This window comes from Mastigoproctus giganteus, chromosome 4, assembly GCF_048544385.1.
Source record: "Mastigoproctus giganteus isolate SK-2022 chromosome 4, ASM4854438v1, whole genome shotgun sequence".
NCBI lineage: Eukaryota > Metazoa > Arthropoda > Arachnida > Uropygi > Thelyphonidae > Mastigoproctus > Mastigoproctus giganteus.
Genome location: NC_143578.1, coordinates 3,697,302 through 3,718,845, shown reverse-complemented (window position 1 = coordinate 3,718,845; position 21,544 = coordinate 3,697,302). Strand labels below are relative to the sequence as shown.

General features: G+C 38.7%; 1 protein-coding gene across 2 annotated transcripts in view; it reads right to left on the bottom strand.

Moving 5' to 3' along the window:
- The window catches only part of LOC150086342 (rho GTPase-activating protein 44-like), a 412,704-nt gene that overhangs the window by 76,714 nt on the left and 314,446 nt on the right, over window positions 1–21,544 (bottom strand). For both annotated transcript variants that reach the window (XM_090371315.1, XM_090371316.1), the window contains exon 11: window positions 16,107–16,188. In XM_090371315.1, coding sequence (XP_090227441.1) covers window positions 16,107–16,188 — 82 coding nt within the window. The remainder of the gene's footprint in view (window positions 1–16,106; window positions 16,189–21,544) is intronic.

Sequence of the window (21,544 nt, the reverse complement as noted above, 5' to 3'; positions counted from 1 at the left end):
TCACCCAAAATTCTAGAAAATTTAGCTTTACTTCTCTGTTATTACAGTTAAAGTAAAAAAAAAAAAAAAAATTGATTTCTTTATTTTTTTTTTTCTTACATCCCTTAGAAATAAATTATCATAAGCTGATTTAAACTCTTCCTCAATTTCAGCATTTTGTTAATTTTTTGTAGGAAAACTATTCCATCTCAAAGACAGAATTCATAGATGAATTCAAAATGTCAGCATATAAGTTTATTTGGATAATGTATGGGATTAATATGTTTGTAAAAGCTTCACACTTTCCTGTTTCAATAAATTAAAATTTTGTCGTGCAGAAAAAGTGCCTTAATTAATTATATTATATTTATAGTTAACTCCACAAACCTAATCACAAATTATTTTAACCAAGAAGTGCACAATATTTTTCTGTAATGTTTTTCTGATCAAAGATGTAGAACATAATTTTTATTGTATATTGTGGGAAATATTATCACAACAGCAGAATCAGGGTGTCAGACAACAACAAAAAAAAAAAAAAAAAAAATTAAACACATATAATGAAGACTAAGAAGACGAAAAGTAACTAAAAAAAAAAAAAAAAAAAACCACTGTTAGGCATAATTCTGTAAATTTAAATAATTTAAAATTAAATAATTTTAAGTAAACAAAAATTAAGGCCAAATATAGTAAACATCAAAGCCAATTAGATAAATTTAAATCAGTGTCCCCTGATGTCCTGCTGTGTTCTGAAATATTTGTGATATCTAGACATCAGATATGCAATAACATTTTTATAGTTATTATACAATTGTCTATTAACTGAATTACGATTTCTTGGTATTCAGGATTTAAAAGTAACAAACTGTCAAAATGAAAAGTTTTAGAATAAGTATCATTTTATACAGGACAATTTTATCTTTGTTATAGTCAAAAATATATATATATTTTTTTCGATGTAACTCATTAAAAATCTGTGGAATTTAATGCTTGATATCTCTAGTGTCTGAAAATTAGGAGTTAAATCACATTGGTCCACTTGATGTCAATGGTTTAACTGTTAATGATCCTACTCAGGTTGCTGACAAACTGAATAGGTATTTTGTATCTACATTCAAGCATAGGGATTCTTCAGGCAGAGAAATGCCAGAAGTTGATCAAAATTTAACAGAGTGCTATATGATTTTGTGATAACTGACAGGAAAGTTTAACATAAAAAAAAAAAAAAAAGTAGCTGGGTAGATGGGATCTATCCCATTATATCCAATTATATTAAGGGGGCTGGTCACTCACACACTAGCAAGGCTTTTGTGGATTTATTGGATGATTGTTTTCTACATCAGCATGTTCGGGAGGCAACTAGAGGGAGTAATACTCTTGATTTAATTATCAGTAGTGATTCTTCATGCATTAAGAATCTGCAGATAAATGAACCACTAGGTGGCAGTGATCACAGTGTTCTGAAGTGGGATTTACTCAAAGAGGTAACTACCATTAGGGGTAAAGAGAAGGGGTACTGCTTCCATAAAGGCGACTACGGTGGACTGAGACAGTATTTAAATTCGATACAGTGGGATCAACTGATGATGTTACCAACAGCAAATTCAAAATGGGAAGCATTCAAAGAACTTATCTTGGAAGCTACTAGGCTTTACATACCAACTAAGAAATATTGTTCAAGGTTTAGGCCTAAATGGATGTCGGATGAACTAATGAGGCATATGGCAGAGAAGAAAAATGCATGGGATACATACAAATTAACACATGACACAGAAGCCGATGATAGATACAAGTTGATCTGTAACCAAGTTACAAAGGAGGTTAGCAGGCGAAGGCAGATTACGAGAAATCCTTGGCAAAGGATGCGAAGAAAAACAGCAAAGAGTTCTTTACTCATGTAAACTCTACAAGGAAGGGGATGAATCAGATTGGTCCACTTGATATCGATGGGTCAACTGTTGATGATCCTGCTCAGGTAGCTAACAAACTAAATGAATATTTTGCATCGACATTCACACATGAGGAGTTATTCAGCGAGGGGAATGCCAGAGGTGTATTCAACTCTGGCAGTAAGCTAGATAACCTTGTAATAACTGAGAGTAAAGTGGAGGAGAAATTGTTGAAGATAAACACAAGAAAGGCACCTGGGGTGGATGGAATCTATCCAGTTATATTAAAGGAGGCAGCAATGGAAGTAAGCAAACCCTTAGTCATAATTATGAGAGCTTCCTTGGACTCAGGGGAGGTACCCATGGACTGGAGATGTGCAAATGTGACCCCAATTCACAAAGGAGGATCAAAGGCTGACACAAGTAATTATAGACCTGTGAGTTTAACTTCTGTTCCCGGAAAATTAATGGAGGCACTGGTTAAAGATGCACTGCAGGATCATCTAGACAAGACTTCAGTTATAGCTCAGACACAGCATGGTTTTGTTAAGGGGAAGTCTTGCCTGACCAATTTGATTGGATACTATGATGCATTCACAAAAGAACTGGATGCAGGGAATAACTTTGATATTATATACTTGGATCTTAGAAAGGCTTTTGATACTGTTGCACATGGAAGACTGCTGCACAAATTAGAGCAGTGTGGCATTGGAGGCAAATTGCTGCTATGGATAAAGGGGTGGTTGAGGGGGAGAAGACAGAGAGTGGTAATCAATGGACACTGCTCATCGTGGACTAATGTTATTAGTGGAGTCCCTCAGGGTTCAGTATTGGGTCCTTTATTGTTTTCTGTATTTATAAATGATATTGATGATGGTATATCAAGCTTAATGTCCAAGTTTGCAGACGATACGAAGGTTGCTAGGATTGTCAAGGACACTACTGACACTATGCTACTGCAACAGGATCTGGAAAGGTTGAGCAGATGGGCTGAGAGGTGGCAAATGAAGTTTAACATTGACAAATGTAAAGTACTACATATGGGAAACAGCAACCCCAGAACAACGTATCAACCCTGTGGTACTACACTGACAGTGGTAGAGAATGAAAGGGACCTGGGAGTGGTTGTGCAGGCAGATATGAAGTTCTCTGAGCAGTGCAGACGGGCTGCAAGAGTAGCTCATGGTGTATTGTCAATGATATATAGGAATTTTTCTAGCAGGGATAAGGAGGTGATTATTTCCTTGTATAAGGCAATGGTCAGGTATATGGTATAGAGTACTGTATACAGGTCTGGAGACCTCATTTCAAGAAGGATGTAGAGCTGCTGGAACGAGTACAGAGAAGGGCAACAAGATTAGTGAATGGAACAAAGGGGTGCTCTTACGAAGAAAGGCTTAAGTTTTGGGAATTACAGTGTCTGGAGACTAGGCACCTGCGAGGTGATCTGATAGAGGTGTATAAAGCCTTGAATGGTTTGAGCATGCTCAATGCTGATGGGATTCTTCCTCTTGCTCAGAATAATCACCTGAGAGGGCATAAATTCAAATTGAGGAAAGACAGATGTAGGATAGATGTGAGGAAAATTGCCTTTAGCCAGCGGGTGGGTGGTAGGTGGAACAGACTTCCATCCCTTGTCGTGGAAGTTGATAGCCTAAATAAGTTTAAGGCTCGGCTGGACAGGTATTTCGAACGAACAGAGGGGTGAAGTGGAAGTGGTTATTTTTTATTTATTTATTTTACTTTAATTTTTTTGGCTGATGCTGCATAAGTTTGCTTTCTTGCATCAAATGCCTCTACTAATGCTAATGCTAATGCTAAAAGGGAGGCAGAAAAGGAGGTAAAAAAACCCGTAGCCACAATTATGAGAGCATCCGTTGATTCTCAGTCCTAAAACCAAAGAGAAAGACCTAGAAAAAAATTATATACACATTATTGCCAAAAGAATGGTAATAAAAATGAATGGTAATCATCAAGGACTAGTGCAATTCAATACATCCAAATAATATTTAAGCAGAAGCTATCTACTTCTGAGATTTCTACTACTACTACTACTATGAAAATGTAATATATTCACAACAGTTTAGTGGGACTTGAGATGTACAAATGTATCCTCAATTCACAAAAGGGGATCAAAAGGTGACATAAGTAATTACAGACCTGTTAGCTTAGCCTCTGTTCAAGGGGAAAATAACAGAATCTCTGGTTAAAGAAGTAATGCAGGACCACCTAGATGGGAATGTAATTATACTGTAGTCATAGTATGAATTTTTTTAAGGGAGATCTCGTCTGACCAATCCTATTAGTTACTTTAAATTCAGTAAAAAAAGAACTGGATGCAAAAAATATTTTCATATCATTTACATGGAACTCAAGAAAGCTTTTGATATTCTTGCACATAAAAGACTGCTTATAGAAGAATAAGAGAAATTTACTTCAATATGATACATAGAACACTTCCTAATGACACTCTCTGGCAGCAAATAAATGAAAATAAAATTAACGCAAATTAATACAGTAATAAAATTTATTTAAAAACAATTAACAAATTAAAACAAGTTCACTGCGAATTTTGAAAAGACTTACCTTCCTTAAAGTTTGTGTTGAACTTGATTTAATTTGTTAATTGTTTTTAAATAAATTTTATTATTACTTTATTAATTTTCATTAATTTTATTTTCATTTATTTGCTGGAGAGTGAATGCTGATGGGATTCTTCCTCTTGCTCACATTAAGAACCTGAGGGAGACACAGTTTAAAATTGAGGAAAGACAGTTGTAGAACAGATGTGCAGAAATTTGCCTTTAGCCAGCAGGTAGTTGATTGGTGGAAGAGACTCCCATGTTTTGTTGTGGAAGTTGATAGCCTAAATAAATTTAAGGCTGAGCTGGACAGGCATTTGGAACGAATGGAGAGGTGAAATGGGAGGGTTTTTTTTGGCTGATGCTGCATAAGCTTACTTTCTTGCATCGTATGTCTCTACTAATGCTAATGCTAAATTAATTTTATTACTGTATTAATTTTATGTTTGTTTATTTGATGGAGAATGTCATCAGGAAGTGTTCTACGTATCATATTGAGGTAAATTTCTCTTATTCTTCTACAAATAGTGAAATACAACATAAAATGCATTGAGCATCATAGCTCTGTATTATGATAAAAATAAAAGACTGCTGTAAAAATTGGAGCAATGTAGCATTAAGGGCAAATTACTATTTTGAATAAAGGGAGGGTTGAATGGGAGAAGACAGAGTGGTTATTACTGGACACTACTCATCTTGAACCAATGTTATTAACGGAGTATGTAAAATGGAACAAGACTGGTGAAGGGAACGAAAAAGTGATCTTACCAAGAAAGTCTCCTAGTCTTAATCTGTGAGGTAAAATGACTGATCTGTTAAAGGCTTTGAATGGACTGAGCAAGTCAAATGATGATGGCATTCTTCCTCTTGCTCAGACTAAATGCGCACACACACACACACACACACACACACACACACACACACACACACACACACACACACACACACACACACACACACACACACACACACACACACACACACACACACACACACACACACACATTTAAAATGAAGGATGGTTGCAGGACAGATGTGTCAAGGTTTGTCTTTACCCAGCAGGTGGTTGACAGTTGGAGCAAACTTCCATCTGTCTCTGTAGAAATCTGAATAAATTTAAGGAAGAAATAGACAAATCATTGGAAGGGATGAACAGGTGATGTGGAGTTTTTTTTTTCTGGCTGATGTTTTATAAGCTTGCATCTTTGCATCATATGCTATATCATAATAATAATAGTAAATTCATTTTAAAAGCTGGAACAATCTTTCTAGCTAGATGGAAGTGATTAGGTTAAACTTAAAAAAAGTGAGATTTTGAAGCCTCTAATTTTGTTGTTTTTTTTTTTAATGAAAACTCGAAGCATGAGAGTCATTAGAACCTACAGTACTTAGGGACTGTGCATGTGTTGAAGGTTGAGAAGATGAAAGATATTGTTAACATTTGACTTGAATTTCTGTAGAATTTTTTTGATACAGATGAAGCAATATTTGTGATGTGCTTATGCCATAAGAGATTAGAATAACCCCCAATAGAGATATATGATATTGTCTAGAAATAAGAGTATCATTGAAGATAAGTATAGGAGCAAAAGAATCCTTTTTGTGAGATATAAGTTACGAAGGCTGAAATCAACTAAATTATCACTGTCCCACTGGAGAATTATCATTAGCATTAGTAGAGGAATATATGATGCAAGAAAACAAGCTTATACAACATCAGCCAAATTCCCATATCACACATCCATTCGCTCTAAAAGTTTGTCCAGTTTTTCCTTGAATTTATTTAAGCTATCAACTTCCACAATGACAGATGGAGGTTTGTTCCAGCAATCAACCCCTCACTGGCTAAAGGCAAATTTCCGCTCATCTATTCTACAACTGTCTTTCCTCAGGAATGGGTAGTGGATGTTCAAGAAGATGAAGCTATGCAGGACAAGATTTCTTAAATGGAAGATGGAATGCAATGTTCTATCATCAGCAAAACCATGGATAGGATTTCCAGTCAATGGAAGAAGGTCATTCATATATCAGAAGAAAAGAGTTGGAGAAAGAAATAAACTTTGGGGGTACCTTTGCATTAGTGGAAAAGTTAGAAGACAGAGAACAATCTAACATCATCCATGGTGATCGGTCAGAGAGAAAACTGAATACCCAATTACAAAAAACATTTGGCAAACGATAAGATGGAAGTTTATTAGAAGATCTTTAGGCCAAACATGATCAAAAGCCATTGAAATCTTAAGAGCACTGCTTTGGTTTCGCAAAAATTTTCCAGTCTGAATTTGTCCACAGATGAGTTATATATTCTGAACCAAGTCACCCATGATCCTGATAGTACTGTAAGGTTGACAACCATAGGAACCCGTAGTGGGGAGTGACCAATGAGTACTGAAATGGTTGATGATGAGTGAGGTATCAGTAGCTAAAAAGTAAGTGCATCTGGTTTTAATATCTGAAAAGGAGACTATAAAAGTCTAAGATGCTACATGTCTACACCAAATGTAAACATAGTACTGATTAAGACCGTCTAATGTAGACATCATAGGAATAGCAGAGGCACGATGTCGCTCAGACATAAGTGATGTTGAATTTGAATATGGGAAGTACAATGCATACAGGAATGTTGTTGTTATTTGGTTTTTAGGAGCATTAGCAACTAAGGCCATATTGCTCTGAGGACATGCAGTGGTAATTCTCTGACCTTTCCGCATCCTCCATATTTGGTGGGCACGGGCTCGAACCCCAGTCTAATCAAGAAGCGTGTGCTACACACTGGTGGTCCTGCCTACCTGGCTACGGAGGTGCCATATACAGGAAGGACAGGAGAGGTGAACAGGTTATGCTCTTAGTTAAGAAGTATATTAAATCTAAGGCAGTGCATTGAGTTGACATGGGTGAAGTATGCAATGTTGATGTTGTTGTTATTTGGTTTTTAGGAGCATTAGCAACCAAGGCCATATTTCTCCGGGGATATGTGGTGGTCATTCCCGACCTTTTTGCATGCTCCGTATTTGGTGGTCATGGGCTCGAACCCTGGTCTAATCACTGCTGCTCCTGCCCACCTGGCTACTGAGGCACCATGTAATGTTGAGTCAGTTTGGTAACATATAAGCACTGGGAAAACAAAATTGAGAGTAGGAGTGTGTTATAAACCTAATGACTGTGATGAATATAGAAAACAGCTATATAGAGAAATAGAATGGCTAGCAAATCAGAATGTCTCATAATGGGGGATTTTAACTTTACAGTTTGACTGGAATTTGTGGGTTGGTCACTCACACACTTCCAAGACTTTTGTGGATTTCTGGGATGACTGTTTTCTACAGCAGCATGTCAGAGAGGCAACAAGAGTAAGTAATACTTTTGATCAAGTTACCAGCAGTGATTCTTCATGCATTACGAATCCACATGTAAAAAACCCATGGGGGTGGCAGTGATCACAGTGTACCAATGTGGAATTTAATTAAAGACATAACTACTGTAAAGGGAAAGGCTTTTGCTTTCATAAGGGTGACTACAGAAATTTCAGACAGTTAAATTGCGTGCAGTGAGACCAACTGACGATGTTACCAACAGCAAATTCTAAATGGGAAGTATTCAAGGAGGAAGAAGCTACCAGGCTTTTCATACCAACAAGAAATACAGTTCAATGCTTAGACCTAAATGGATGGCAGATGAACCAGTGAGACTGGCAGAGAAGAAAACTGCATGGAATCCATATAAATTATTGGTTTACATTTACCTTAGGTTTACACAGAAACCTAAGGTAAATATAAATTAGTCTGGAAGTAAAGTCACAAAGGAGTTTACACAAGCTTCTTCTTCTTCTTTAATGCTGCCGAATGGCGTTTGCGACTTCGTTTTGATATTGTTCTCTGTCTAGCGCTGCGTGTAGAATTTGTGCTGTTGTCATGTGAAGCCAGGTGTTGATGTTATCTAGCCATGCCATTTTCCTAGCCAGCATTCTTCGGTAGAGCCACATTTCGAAGGCCTGGAGCTTTTTTGTAGTGGCTGATGTTAGAGTCCAGGTTTCTACACCGTAGAGCAGTATTGGCCAGATGTAGCATTTCAATGTGCGTAATTTGAGCACGATGTTCAAGCTTCTGTCGGTGAGGAGGGTTCTCCATTTGGTGAATGCCTGCCTGGCTTGTTCAATTCTGCTTTTGATTTCGGCCTCATGGTTCAGCTGGTCATCAATGAGTACTCCGAGATACTTGAAGCGGTGTATTTGCTCTAATTTTTCGTTGTTTAGTTTGATCGTGATTTGGCTTGCAGTCCTGCTGACCTTCATCACCTTTGTTTTCTTTTTGTTGATTCGTAGCCCCCCATGCTTCGCTTTCTATGTCCACTTCGTTCAAGATGGTCTGTAAATCTTGTTCTGAATCCGCTATTAGTGCTGTGTCATCGGCATATCTTAAGTTATTGATGTAGTGTCCGTTAACTTTTATGCCGATGTTCTTGTCAGCCAGTGTTTGGTCGAAGATCATTTCCGAATAGATGTTAAAAAGAATGGGAGATAATGGACAGCCTTGCCGGACGCCTTTTTTTATTGGAATTGGGTCTGTCAGATCGTTGTCATAGCGAAGCCGGGCTGTTTGATTCCAGTAGAGAGTTGTAATAAAGTTGATATCATTGTTTTCAAGCCCAAGTTTTCTCAGTCGGTCAATTAGGCGGTCGTGGTCTACTGAATCGAAGGCTTTCTCGTAGTCAATAAAACATATATACACGTCTTTTTGATGTTCATAGCACCTTTGTAGCAATATTTGTAAACAGAAAATTGCTTCTCTGGTGCCTAGTCCCCTGCAGAATCCGAACTGTGTGTTTCCTAGTGCACTTTCGCACTTACATCTTATCCTTTGCTGAATCACCTTGAGGAAGACTTTTAGCACCTGGCTCATTAGACTGATCAGCCTGAAGTCTTTGCATTTCCGGCTGGTAGCCTTTTTTGGTAGGGCCACAAAGATGGATTGGAGCCATTCGGATGGAATGTTGTTGTTGTTGTAGTCTAGTTGTTTCAGCATTTCCACATGAATCTGATCAGGTCCACAGGCCTTGCCTGGCTTTGTTATTCGGATGGCATGTTCCACTTCAGATGTTAATATGTGGAGATTGTCTTCCTGTGTTTGTTGTTGCGTTTCTGCCGGTTTTCTGTTGGTGCCGAACAGATTGTATATATAGCTCTTCCAGGTGTCGAGTTTGGCTTGTTTGCTTAGTATAGGTTGATTGTTGTCCGTATATAAACTTGGGATAGGAGCCGGTTTGTAGATGTTTCCAGCTTCTTTAAGCTTCTTGTGCAGGTTATAGTTGTCATTTTTCTTGATTAGGTCTTCGATTTCTGCACACTGATCTTCCATCCATTTTTCCTTCGCCTTCCGGATTTCCTGTTTGATCTCTTGTTGTATTTCTTTGTATTTTTCCCGGTTGTTGTTGTTTTTGAATATTCTCCGTCCATCCATTAGGTCTAGCATGTGCTGGGTCATCCACCGTTGTTTCTTTTTCGACGCCTGATGTCCTTAGCAGGGTTTCTGCTGTTTCATTGATGCACTGTTTGAGTGAACGCCCGAATGCTTGCACGTCTGTTGTTACTGCTTCGATCGATCGGATTGTAGTGTTGAGATGAAGCTGTACTTGTCGTCTGTTGGCGGTGTTCTTCAGTTTCTCCAGGTCGATTCTTTTTGTTGTGCTTGTGCGTTTGACTGCTCGTAATTTGAGACGTAGTGTTGCTGTTACTGGGTTATGGTCTGATGATATGTCAGCTCCGGGGTAAGTTTTTGCCTTGAGGACACTTGACTTATATCTGATGTTGATTAAGATGTAGTCAATTTGGTTCCTGACAATATCGTTGTCAGAGTCTTGTGGTGACAAGACTCTGACAACACAAGCTAAGGGAGATTATGAGAAGTCTCTGGCAAAAAAAAAAAAAAAAAGGGTTTCTATGCTTATATTAACAGTAGAAGGAAGAGGTTGAATCACTTTGAGCCACTTGATGTCTATGGGTTAACTGTTGATGACCCTGCAGACAAATTTAATAGGTATTTTGCATCTATATTCTTTAGGAAAAGGGATGACAGAAGTTTATCAAACTAATGAGGAGCTAAATGACTTTGTAATAACTGAAAGGAAAGCAGAGGAGAAATTGTTGAGGATGGTCATAAAAAAGGCACCCAGGGCAGATTGAAGCTATCCAATTATATTAAAGGAGGCAGCAAAGGAGGTAAGCAAACCTTTGGCCATAATTATGAGAGCATCCTTGGACTCAGGGGAAGTTTCTACGGACTGGAGAAGTGTGAATATATTCTCAGTTCATAAATGGGGACCAAAATATGACATAAGTAATTACAGACCTGTTAGTCTAACTTCTGTTCCAGGGAAAATAATGGAATCACTGTTTAAAGAAGTACTGCACGACCATTAGGACAGGTATGCAATTATACTGCAATCACAGCATGGATTCAAGGGGCATTCTTGTCTAAGCTATCTAATAAGTTACTATGGATAGGTTTTCATAATTAGAACATTAATCTTTTCTTGAATGAGTTCCCTGAACATATCTGGGCTGTGGGCAATGAATTTTCATTAGCAGTTGGTTATACAGAGAAAGTTTTATTGTGAAATTTTGAGATTAATAAAAATTAAGACTTTATATATATAAATACTTTTAAATATTAATTTATCTCAATTTAAATGGTTGTCCAATATTAATTAAAGCAAAAATTATTTCAAAAATCTAGTCAGAATTTAAAAAAAAAAAAAAAACATGCAAAATTGCATTAATAATCATTAAAGTCATTAATCATTAAAACTGCATTAATAATTAAGAAAAAAAAACCTCATTACTACTTTTCTGGTGTAACACCATCTTCTATATTTTATTTTTATTTTTATTTTTTAACATATAATATACACAACAGGCATTCGCCCAGTTAAAGTGTATAACAGAGAAAAGGTTGTACAAACATAAAAATAAATGGTAGACTAATATACTTTGTACAATGGAAACGGGAAAAGTTCAATTCACAAAAATAAAAAGATATTCATGACGTCAAGTCCAGCGCTATGTAAACTCGCAGAAAGCAGTTTGCTGCAGGAGACATCATCACACACACACACACGAATTAATGAGGACATCTTTGGGCCAGAACTCATCCGTCAATCGGTCAATTTACTCCAAATAGTTCTGTGAAATTGTTTCTTGTTCACAGCCATATCCAAGTCAAACTTGTTCATGAGTGCCAATGTTCTTTTGAAGAAGGAGTTCCTGGATATCTCTAATCTGGAGTTACCGGTGTGGAAAGTAGTCTTCTGTCTAGTAGCCACCACTGGAGCGTGAAGGTCAATATGGCATAGAAGATCCGGCAGGTAAGTTGATCCAGCGAAGATGTGGTACAACAGTTTTAAATCAAGAACAGTTCGCCGAGTTTCCAGAGATTGAAGCTTGAAGTAGGAACAGAGATTCCGGTAGAAGATTCTGTGGTAAAACATGGGGTTACGTCTGGAAAGATAGTGGATAAATTTCATCTGGAGCGATTCTATTTGCTGTATCAAGTATGCATAGTGTGGGTTCCATATAGGAGAAGCAAACTCCACTATAGGGAGTATAGTTGTCTTAAATAGGAGCACAGAGAACTGAGGATCTTGAAATCTGTACGTCTGCCATTTAATGAAGCCGATTTGTTTTTTCGCTTGGTTTAATATATTCCTAACGTGTTTTTCAAACCCACATGTAGCGGTAAAAGTAACTCCCAGATCTTTAACTTCGTCAACTCTGGAAATCGGCATCTCCTTGATGTAATATTCATTAACTAAAGGCTTAGTTTTCCTCGTAGCGGCAAAGGAAATAGAGCTGCACTTCATAGTATTAACCACCAAACCATTCAAAGCAACCCAATCAGCAAATGAGTTGAGAGCAGTCTGAAGGTTAACTGCATCATCTGGACTGCAGATAGGTGAATATAGTTTCACATCATCGGCAAACATTAGTATCTTGATACCACCTCTCTCAACAAATTGCGGTAGATCGTTGATAAAGATGGTGAATAAAAGAGGCCCAAGAGATGATCCCTGTGGTACTCCTCTCGATGGAAAAAATTCCCTTGAGACTTCCTGTCCGATGATCACTGTATGTTTTCGATATGAGATATAACTCATCAACCAGGATAATAAAGGGTCAAGTATTCCATAGTGGCTTAGTTTTTGAGCAAGTTGATTATGCGGGACACTGTCGAAAGCCTTAGTAAGGTCTGTGTAGATCACATCAACCTGTCCCCCGCGATCGACGGTGTCTAGAACCTGTTGCCAGATGGTGAGAAGATTAGTGGTAGTTGATCGGCCCCTGGTGAAGCCATGTTGGCAGTCGCTGATGAAGTGATTAAAATATTCCATTAATCGGTAGTGAATGACAGTGTCCAGAATTTTTGCCAGCGAGTTCATAAGGCAGATGGGACGGTAATTCTCTAGTGAGTGGTTTGCACTTCTCTTTGGGATAGGAATAATATTAACAGTTTTGAAGTGAGTGGGGTAGATACCAGACTTAACGGAAAGATTGAATATATGCAATATTATATATTTAAGTTGTGGAAAGCATTTCTTCCACAAGATAAGTGGAATCTTATCTGGGCCTGCAGAAAAATCTTTTGTTAGTTTCTGAATGATATCGTCTGTGTCCACCGAGAGATTATTCAGTGTATCATCCTTAACAACTGGAAATTGATAAGCTGAAGCAGCAGTAGCTGCTGTTTTCTCTGAAAAGGAGGAAAAAAAGGTTGCAAAAAGATCTGCTTTAGTTTTGTCACAGGTTATAGGCTTGCCATCGGAATCAATGATCCTTGTTCCTGTTGAGCAGTTATTAGAATTCTTTAGCATGTTCCAGAATGGCTTTAGGTCTCCATTTACTGTGAAACTGTGTTGAATTGATTGCATATAACGAGCGTACTGATTTCTGATCATCCTTTTAACGTTACTTCTGTGTTCCTTGAACAGTGCCATATATGCTTCATTATGTGTCGTCCTAAAGAGTTTTCTGCACTGTTCTTTGGCTCGTATAATCGCAATTATGTCTGTCGTGATCCAATGAGGGAATCTATTCCTGTAATTTTTACTGAATTTTTATTGAATCAAGGGATGCATAAATATATCTATTTATGCATCCCTTGATTCAATATCATCAACTTCTGGATCTGAATTCCAGAGAATTTCAACGTTTGCAACCCAAAATCAGACAGCAATGGCTAACAATTACAATCGCCTCCTCCTCCTCCACTTCAAATTCCATTAAAATGAAATTTTCATACCACCATTTATATACCATGTCTACAATTACTCAGAAACAGATGTCAGCACTTACTGAACGATTTCAAAATGATGAAATCTTTGTTTATTTGCGAAAAGAATTTTACACACAAAAACATTATTTGAAACACACTCCTTAGAGCCTACACACAAATATATATATATATACAGGGTGTTTCAGTTAAACGTTTCAGAACTTCTAAGAGGGGTAGGGTACATCCTGACAACTCGAAATCATATAGCAATGTGGGGTCGGAAATGCTTTCCTGAAGCGGTGTTGTACACAGAAGCACCATAAAGAAAAGAGACCGTAAGTGAGAAATCGTTTTAATAATACATGAAAAGAAGCAAAAGGTACATGGATTAAAGTAAGTGTTCGAAGTTTCTTCCACGGGCTACAATGCACGCCTCACATCTCCGACGCATGGACATCCGAACATTCTGGAATACTCCAGGTGAATTTCGAATTTCTTGAACAAGAACGCCAAGTTTGTAGGATGGATGATTACACGAACACAGAGTTAGCCGATATGCATTTGGCGTACGGGGCTGCAAATTGTAGTGGGCCAGCCGCACAGCGTTTGTACGCGGAACGATATCCGACGAGGCGTATTCCCAGTCATAATTTCTTTGCAAGACTGCACCAGAGGTTAGCTGAGAGAGGTTCATTTGAAAGAGCTGACAGGGACAGGGTAAGAACAGCACGGACTCCAGCCGTCGAACAGAATGTGCTGCAGCATGTACAGGGGAATCCAAGAACGAGTACACGAAGTCTAGCAAACGCAGTCGGGGTTTCCCATTGCAGCGTCTGGAGGATTCTCCGAGAACAAGACATGCATCCGTTTCACGTGCAGCGTGTCCAGACACAGCAACCGGAGGATTATGCATCTCGTATTGCTTTCGCACGGTGGTACCTTGGAAAATGCGCTACAAATCCCCTTTTTCCTGCTGAAGTGTTGTTTCCGATGAGGCATCCTTCACAAGGGAAGGAATTTTCAACACGCATAACGACCATATCTGGGCGGTCGAGAACCCGCATGCAATACGACGTCGTGCAGCACAGATTCGATTTTCGGTCAATGTATGGGCCGGTATTATGGGAGATCACCTCATCGGACCTTACCTGTTACCGTGTCGTCTAACCGGACCTATCTACTTGATCTTTCTGCAACAAGTATTGCCACAACTTTTGAGAGATGAACAGATTTCTGCATCGACGCAACAGACAATGTGGTTCCAACACGATGGAGCCCCTGCCCATTATAGCGGAGATGTTCGTAACTACCTGGATGTCACATTTGGTCAACAGTGGATCGGACGTGGTGGTCCCGTGCGTTGGCCTGCTCGGTCACCCGACCTATCATGTCTTGATTTTTATTTCTGGGGTCATATGAAATCGCTAGTTTATGACACCCCTGTTGACAATGCTGAGGAGCTGGTTGCAAGAATCGCAGTAGCTGCCGAAGAAATTCGAAATTCGCCTGGAGTATTCCAGAATGTTCGGATGTCCATGCGTCGGAGATGTGAGGCGTGCATTGTAGCCCGTGGAAGAAACTTCGAACACTTACTTTAATCCATGTACCTTTTGCTTCTTTTCATGTATTATTAAAACGATTTCTCACTTACGGTCTCTTTTCTTTATGGTGCTTCTGTGTACAACACCGCTTCAGGAAAGCATTTCCGACCCCACATTGCTATATGATTTCGAGTTGTCAGGATGTACCCTACCCCTCTTAGAAGTTCTGAAACGTTTAACTGAAACACCCTGTATATATATATATCCAATATTTCAAAAATTATTGAAATGCAGTGATTCCAGGACCATTATTGGCCTCGTGGTCCTCTGTCGATATGGAACATAATGGTCAGTCTATTATTTTGATATTTTTTTGGTGATATTTCACATTTTTGGGAACTGGTACCTTCAAGGGGGGTACTGCTAAATCATATTATAATTGGCATTATTTTAAATTTTATATCGGTTTTATTAATTGGATTTAAAGTGCTAAATTATATAGGGGATTATCGGCTACTGTTTATGTCTTATTACCTTTACTTCCCCCTCCGTTTGGTTTATTTTATTTTACGTTATTTTTATGTTAATTTTTCGCTCCACATTTTTTGCCATACTACTGGCTTATATTTTATTTTGTTTTATTTTGAAATATCGGATATATCTGGGCTTCATGTGGAGGATGTGCATTTTGCTGCCTCTAATGATAGTTAATATGTATTTAATCATTTATTTATTTTCTTATTTTATGTTAAACTTTTAAGCCATTATTTAAATATATATATATAATATATATATATATGAACATATTCTGGGAAAGGTTAAAAGATTAACAACTAATCAAAATATACAAACTTCGATGTACTCATCCAGTCATCATACAGGGTGTAGGTCATCAGAGGTTCGGGAAGTTCTCTTAGATAAGATTTTAGAACACCTGCAGGAAAAAAGTGTGATAATAAAATATATGAAGAAAATGCAATATAAAGGATATATTTACTGTAAACATCTTATTCCTCTAAATACATACATTACATAATTAATAATATCTAAGGTATAGACTGAATATAAATTTATTCTGAAAGAAACAAATGTTTCCCTCAGAATAAATATAGTTCCTCTGACGAAATGCCAGAGGAACAACAAACCAACACCACACTACGCAAGCCAACACCAAAAGTTACATCATCTCTGGCATTTACAGAGTTTATAGTTGTTGTTTTGAATTTTAGGAGCATTAGCAACTAAGGCCATATTGCTCAGGGGATATGCAGTGGTCATTCCCTGACCTTTCCGCATCCTCTGTATTTGGTGGATCACGGGCTCGAACCCCGGTCTAATCAAGAAGCGTGTGCTACGCACTGCTACTCCTTCCCACCTGGCTACGGAGGCACCCAGAGTTTATAGTGTCACAATGTATATTACACAGTTTGTAGGGGAAATCCAGTGCTGCCTGACAATATATGCAATATCCTTTCTGTATGCTATATACGTAACTTGTTTTAGTGGGTATTGCTTGTTATAGGATATATGTCAGTGGATGAGTGAGTGGGAGTGTGTGGGAACAGATGAGTCTGATTGCGATGGTGTGAGTATGCACTGCTGTATGCATGTGTGTATGGAAATGTGTGAATGTATGCCATTATGTGTCCTGTGCTGGGTGGGAAATGAGTCCACTTAACTTGCGTGGGGGGGATTCAATTGTGTGTGTTGTTCTATTCAAGGTACTGTGATGAATGATCAAGTGTGCAAAAATGGGTGGAGAATGCATGAGACTGTCCTGTAAGTGTTAAATATTGTACCCTGAATATATTTATATCTTTCTATACATTAAAAGTTTTCCTCCTAGTGATTTTTATTCAGCCAATGGAAGAAGAGGGATGTGGGTTATGTGGTAATACATAACAAAAGTATTATAATACATATAATATAATTATATATTATGTAATACATAACACAACCAGGTAATACATAAAAAGTGGTGCTGGGGCTGTGGAAGACAACAGTTGGTGGATATTTGGCTGCTGTAAAAGAATAAGTAATTTAAAATTTTCACCATATTCTTCGTTAATTAACACAGTACATTGTGCTTTACACAGACATTAAATATGTTTATTAGCGTTCGTTAGCTTCTTATTTTGAATTTAACCAGCGATTTTTGGAAGTTATGACTCCCGGTGTTTGTGCCAATATTGTTGAACTAGTCGCCATATTGTAGTCGATAAGAAATAGCTTAACGTACCTATATCTCGAACTGATAGCGTAAGGTATAAAGTAAAATTAGATAGAGTAATACGAAGCACTGTATCAGGAATCTGTTAGCTTATTATAGTATTATCATTTAATCAAAAATAATATTAATCTGATTAAAATTCATTGTTTAATTCAATTGTATTTAAACGGAAATCATGACACAGCCTAGAGCTCCAAAGCAAAGATCACGGACTAGCGAGAGTGCTGTGACTTAGGGGAGAAACAAAGGGGGCGATTCTCCAATGCATCACAGTCTCAAAAAATGTGCGAAATGTGAAATGTTTGCTGACCTTTCTAAAACAGGACATGATCCAGCCAAGGAGGATGCCTTTGTGTGTGCTAGATGTCTAGAGTGTCAAGAAATTAGGTGCCAACTCAGCGTTCTGATGGGCGTCTATGAGAGCTTGGGGTGTAGGGTAAATGCCCTCGAAGAAATTAATATGAGGGACCCATCTAGCTCTCAGCTGCCCAGCTCAACGACAGAGCTCACTCCTGTGCATCAGGCAAAACAGAGGCAATCTCCAAGGCAGAATGCCCTGGTCCAAAAGGAACTAGTTATTGTTGGTGACTATTCTCAGGGAGACGGAGGATATACTATGCAAGAAGGATAGGTGGAACAGGACCAGGGTATGTCTGCCGGGGGCAAAAGTTGATGACGTTGTACAGCAGAAGATACCATCTTTTAAGGGCACAAAAGGTGATGTTGTACATGTTGGAACCAATGACATTAAGAGCAAGAGATCTGCGGATTTACTCAACAAGTACAGGTCAATGTTGAAAAAAAAGTTGAGAGTTAGGTTTTAATGTGAAAGTGTCTGCAATTCTGCCCAGACACAATAGGAGGGAGTATATGACGAGAGCCTTGTTGAACAATTCGGCCCTGGAGAGATTGTGCAAGGATCAAGGGGTAGAATTTTTTTCAGCCTGGTCTGTGCTTGTTGACAGGAGAGAATGCTTCTACAGGGATGGGGGTACACTAAAATAGAAAGGGTGTAAGAATATTTGCTGATGCTATTCAGGCAGTGTTAGGTGGGTTGGAAAACTGCTAGCTTGAGGGAGTACACAGAATAAAAGGGTGCAAGGCTCAAGGGGCAGAATTTTTTTCAGCCTGGTCTGTACTTGTTAACAGGAGAGACTGCTTCTACAGGGATGGGATACACTTAAATAGAAAGAGTGCAAGAATGTTTGCTGCTGCTATCGAGGCAGTGTTAGGTGGGTCGGAAAACTGCTAGATTGGGGGGATACAAGGACTAATAGATTAACAGTAGCCACTGGCAGAGGTGAAAGTGATTCTTGCACTGCTTCTATTGGAATGAGCCGCAGCCTGGAAAATAAGATGCAGAATATTTCAGAGACTGCTGGGAATCATTGGGGTACAAATAAATACATAGGTTGTGTTAGGGTAGCTAAGAAAAAGAACAGGTGCATGTATACTTGTGTGTACACCAATGCTAGGAGTTTAGTAAATAAATTTGATGAATTTGAGGTATTGCTCAAAACATCAAAGGCAGATATTGTGGGGATTTCAGAGACGTGGTGTCACACAGATATAAGGAATGCAGAACTGGAATTTGGGGAGTACAATGTCTACAGAAAGGATAGACAAGATAGGAAGGGAGGAGGGGTTATGTTATTAGTTAAGAAATACATAAAATCCAAGGAAATGAAGCCAGTCGACATTGCTGGACAGTGCAGTGTCGAGTCAGTTTAGTGTGACATAAGCATTGGGAGATCAAAATTGAGAGTAGGAGTGTGCTATTGGCCTAATGACTCTGATGAGTATAATAAGAAACTGTACAGGGAAATAGAGTGGGCCAGTAAATCAGAGAGTCTTATAATGGGGGATTTTAATTTCCCAGATATTGACTGGAATTTGGGGGCTGGTCACTCACACACTAGCAAGGCTTTTGTGGATTTATTGGATGATTGTTTTCTACATCAGCATGTTTGGGAGGCAACTAGAGGGAGTAATACTCTTGATTTGATTATCAGTAGTGATTCTTCATGCATTAAGAAAAAAAAAAAGTAAATTGCAGCCATTATCAACCCACTGCAGGATGGAAGCCTCCTCAACAATTCATGCTAAGGGAAAATGGACCATAATCTACCACGCTGGTCCAGTGCGGGTTGGCAGATCGACCGTATCAGCAGTCCGGGGCTTGAACTCCGGTCTACTCAAAGAGCGTGTGCCACTGCACTCCCGCTCCTGACCACTCGGCTACTTAAGAATCTGCAGGTAAATGAACCACTAGGTGGCAGTGATCACAGTGTGCTGAAGTGGGATTTACTCAAAGAGGTAACTACTATTAGGGGTAAAGGGAAGGGTTATTGCTTTCGTAAAGGCGACTACGATGGACTGAGACAGTATTTAAATTCTATACAGTGGGACCAACTGATGATGTTACCAACGGCAAATTCAAAATGGGAAGCATTCAAAGAACTTATCTTGGAAGCCACTAGGCTTTACATACCAACTAAGAAATATTGTTCAAGGTTTAGGCCTAATTGGATGTCAGATGAAATAATGAGACATATGGCAGAGAAGAAAAATGCATGGGATACATACAAATTAACACGTGACACAGAAGGCTATGATAAATACAAGTTTATCTGTAACCAAGTTACAAAGAAGGTTAGGCAGGCGAAGGCAGATTACGAGAAATCTTTGGCAAGGGATGCAAAGAAAAACATCAAAGAGTTCTTTACTTATGTAAACTCTTGAAGGAAGGGGATGAATCAGATTGGTCCACTTGATATCGATGGGTCAACTGTTGATGATCCTGCTCAGGTAGCTAACAAACTAAATGAATATTTTGAATCGACATTCACACATGAGGAGTTACTCAGCGAGGAGAATGCCACAGGTGTATTCAACTCGGGCAGTAAGCTAGAGAATCTTGTAATAACTGAGAGTAAAGTGGAGGAGAAATTGTTGAAGATAAACACAAGAAAGGCACCTGGGGTGGATGGGATCTATCCAGTTATATTAAAGGAGGCAGCAAAGGAAGTAAGGAAAACCTTAGCCATAATTATGAGAGCTTCCTTGGAATCAGGGGAAGTACCCATGGACTGGAGATGTGCAAATGTGACCCCAATTCACAAAGGAGGATCAAAGGGCGACACAAGTAATTATAGACCTGTTAGTTTAACTTCTGTTCCTGGAAAATTAATGGAGGCACTGGTTAAAGAAGCAGGATCATCTAAACAAGACTTCAGTTATAGCTCAGACACAGCATGGTTCTGTTAAGAGGAAGTCTTGCCTGACCAATTTGATTGGATACTATGATGCAGTCACAAAAGAACTGGATGCAGGGAATAACTTTGATATTATATACTTGGATCTTAGAAAGGCTTTTGATACTGTTGCACATGGAACACTGCTGCACAAATTGGAGCAGTGTGGCATTGGAGGCAAATTGCTGCTATGGATAAAGGGGTGGTTGAGGGGGAAAAGACAGAGTGGTAATCAATGGACACTGCTCATCGTGGACTAGTGTTATTAGTGGAGTCCCTCAGGGTTCAGTATTGGGTCCATTATTGTTTTCTGTATTTATAAATGATATTGATGATGGTATATCAAGCTTAATGTCCAAGTTTGCAGACGATACGAAGGTTGCTAGGATTGTCAAGGACACTACTGACACTATGCTACTGCAACAGGATCTGGAAAGGTTGAGCAGATGGGCTGAGAGGTGGCAAATGAAGTTTAACATTGACAAATGTAAAGTACTACATATGGGAAACAGCAACCCCAGAGCAACGTATCAACTCTGTGGTACTACACTGACAGTGGTAGAGAATGAAAGGGACCTGGGGGGTGGTTGTGCAGGCAGATATGAAGTTTTCTGAGCAGTGCAGATGGGCTGCAAGAGTAGCTCATGGTGTATTGTCGATGATATATAGGAATTTTTCTAGCAAGGATAAGGAGGTGATTATTCCCTTGTATAAGGCAATGGTGAGGCCACACCTAGAGTACTGTATACAGGCCTGGAGACCTCATTTCAAGAAGGATGTAGAGCTGCTGGAACGAGTACAGAGAA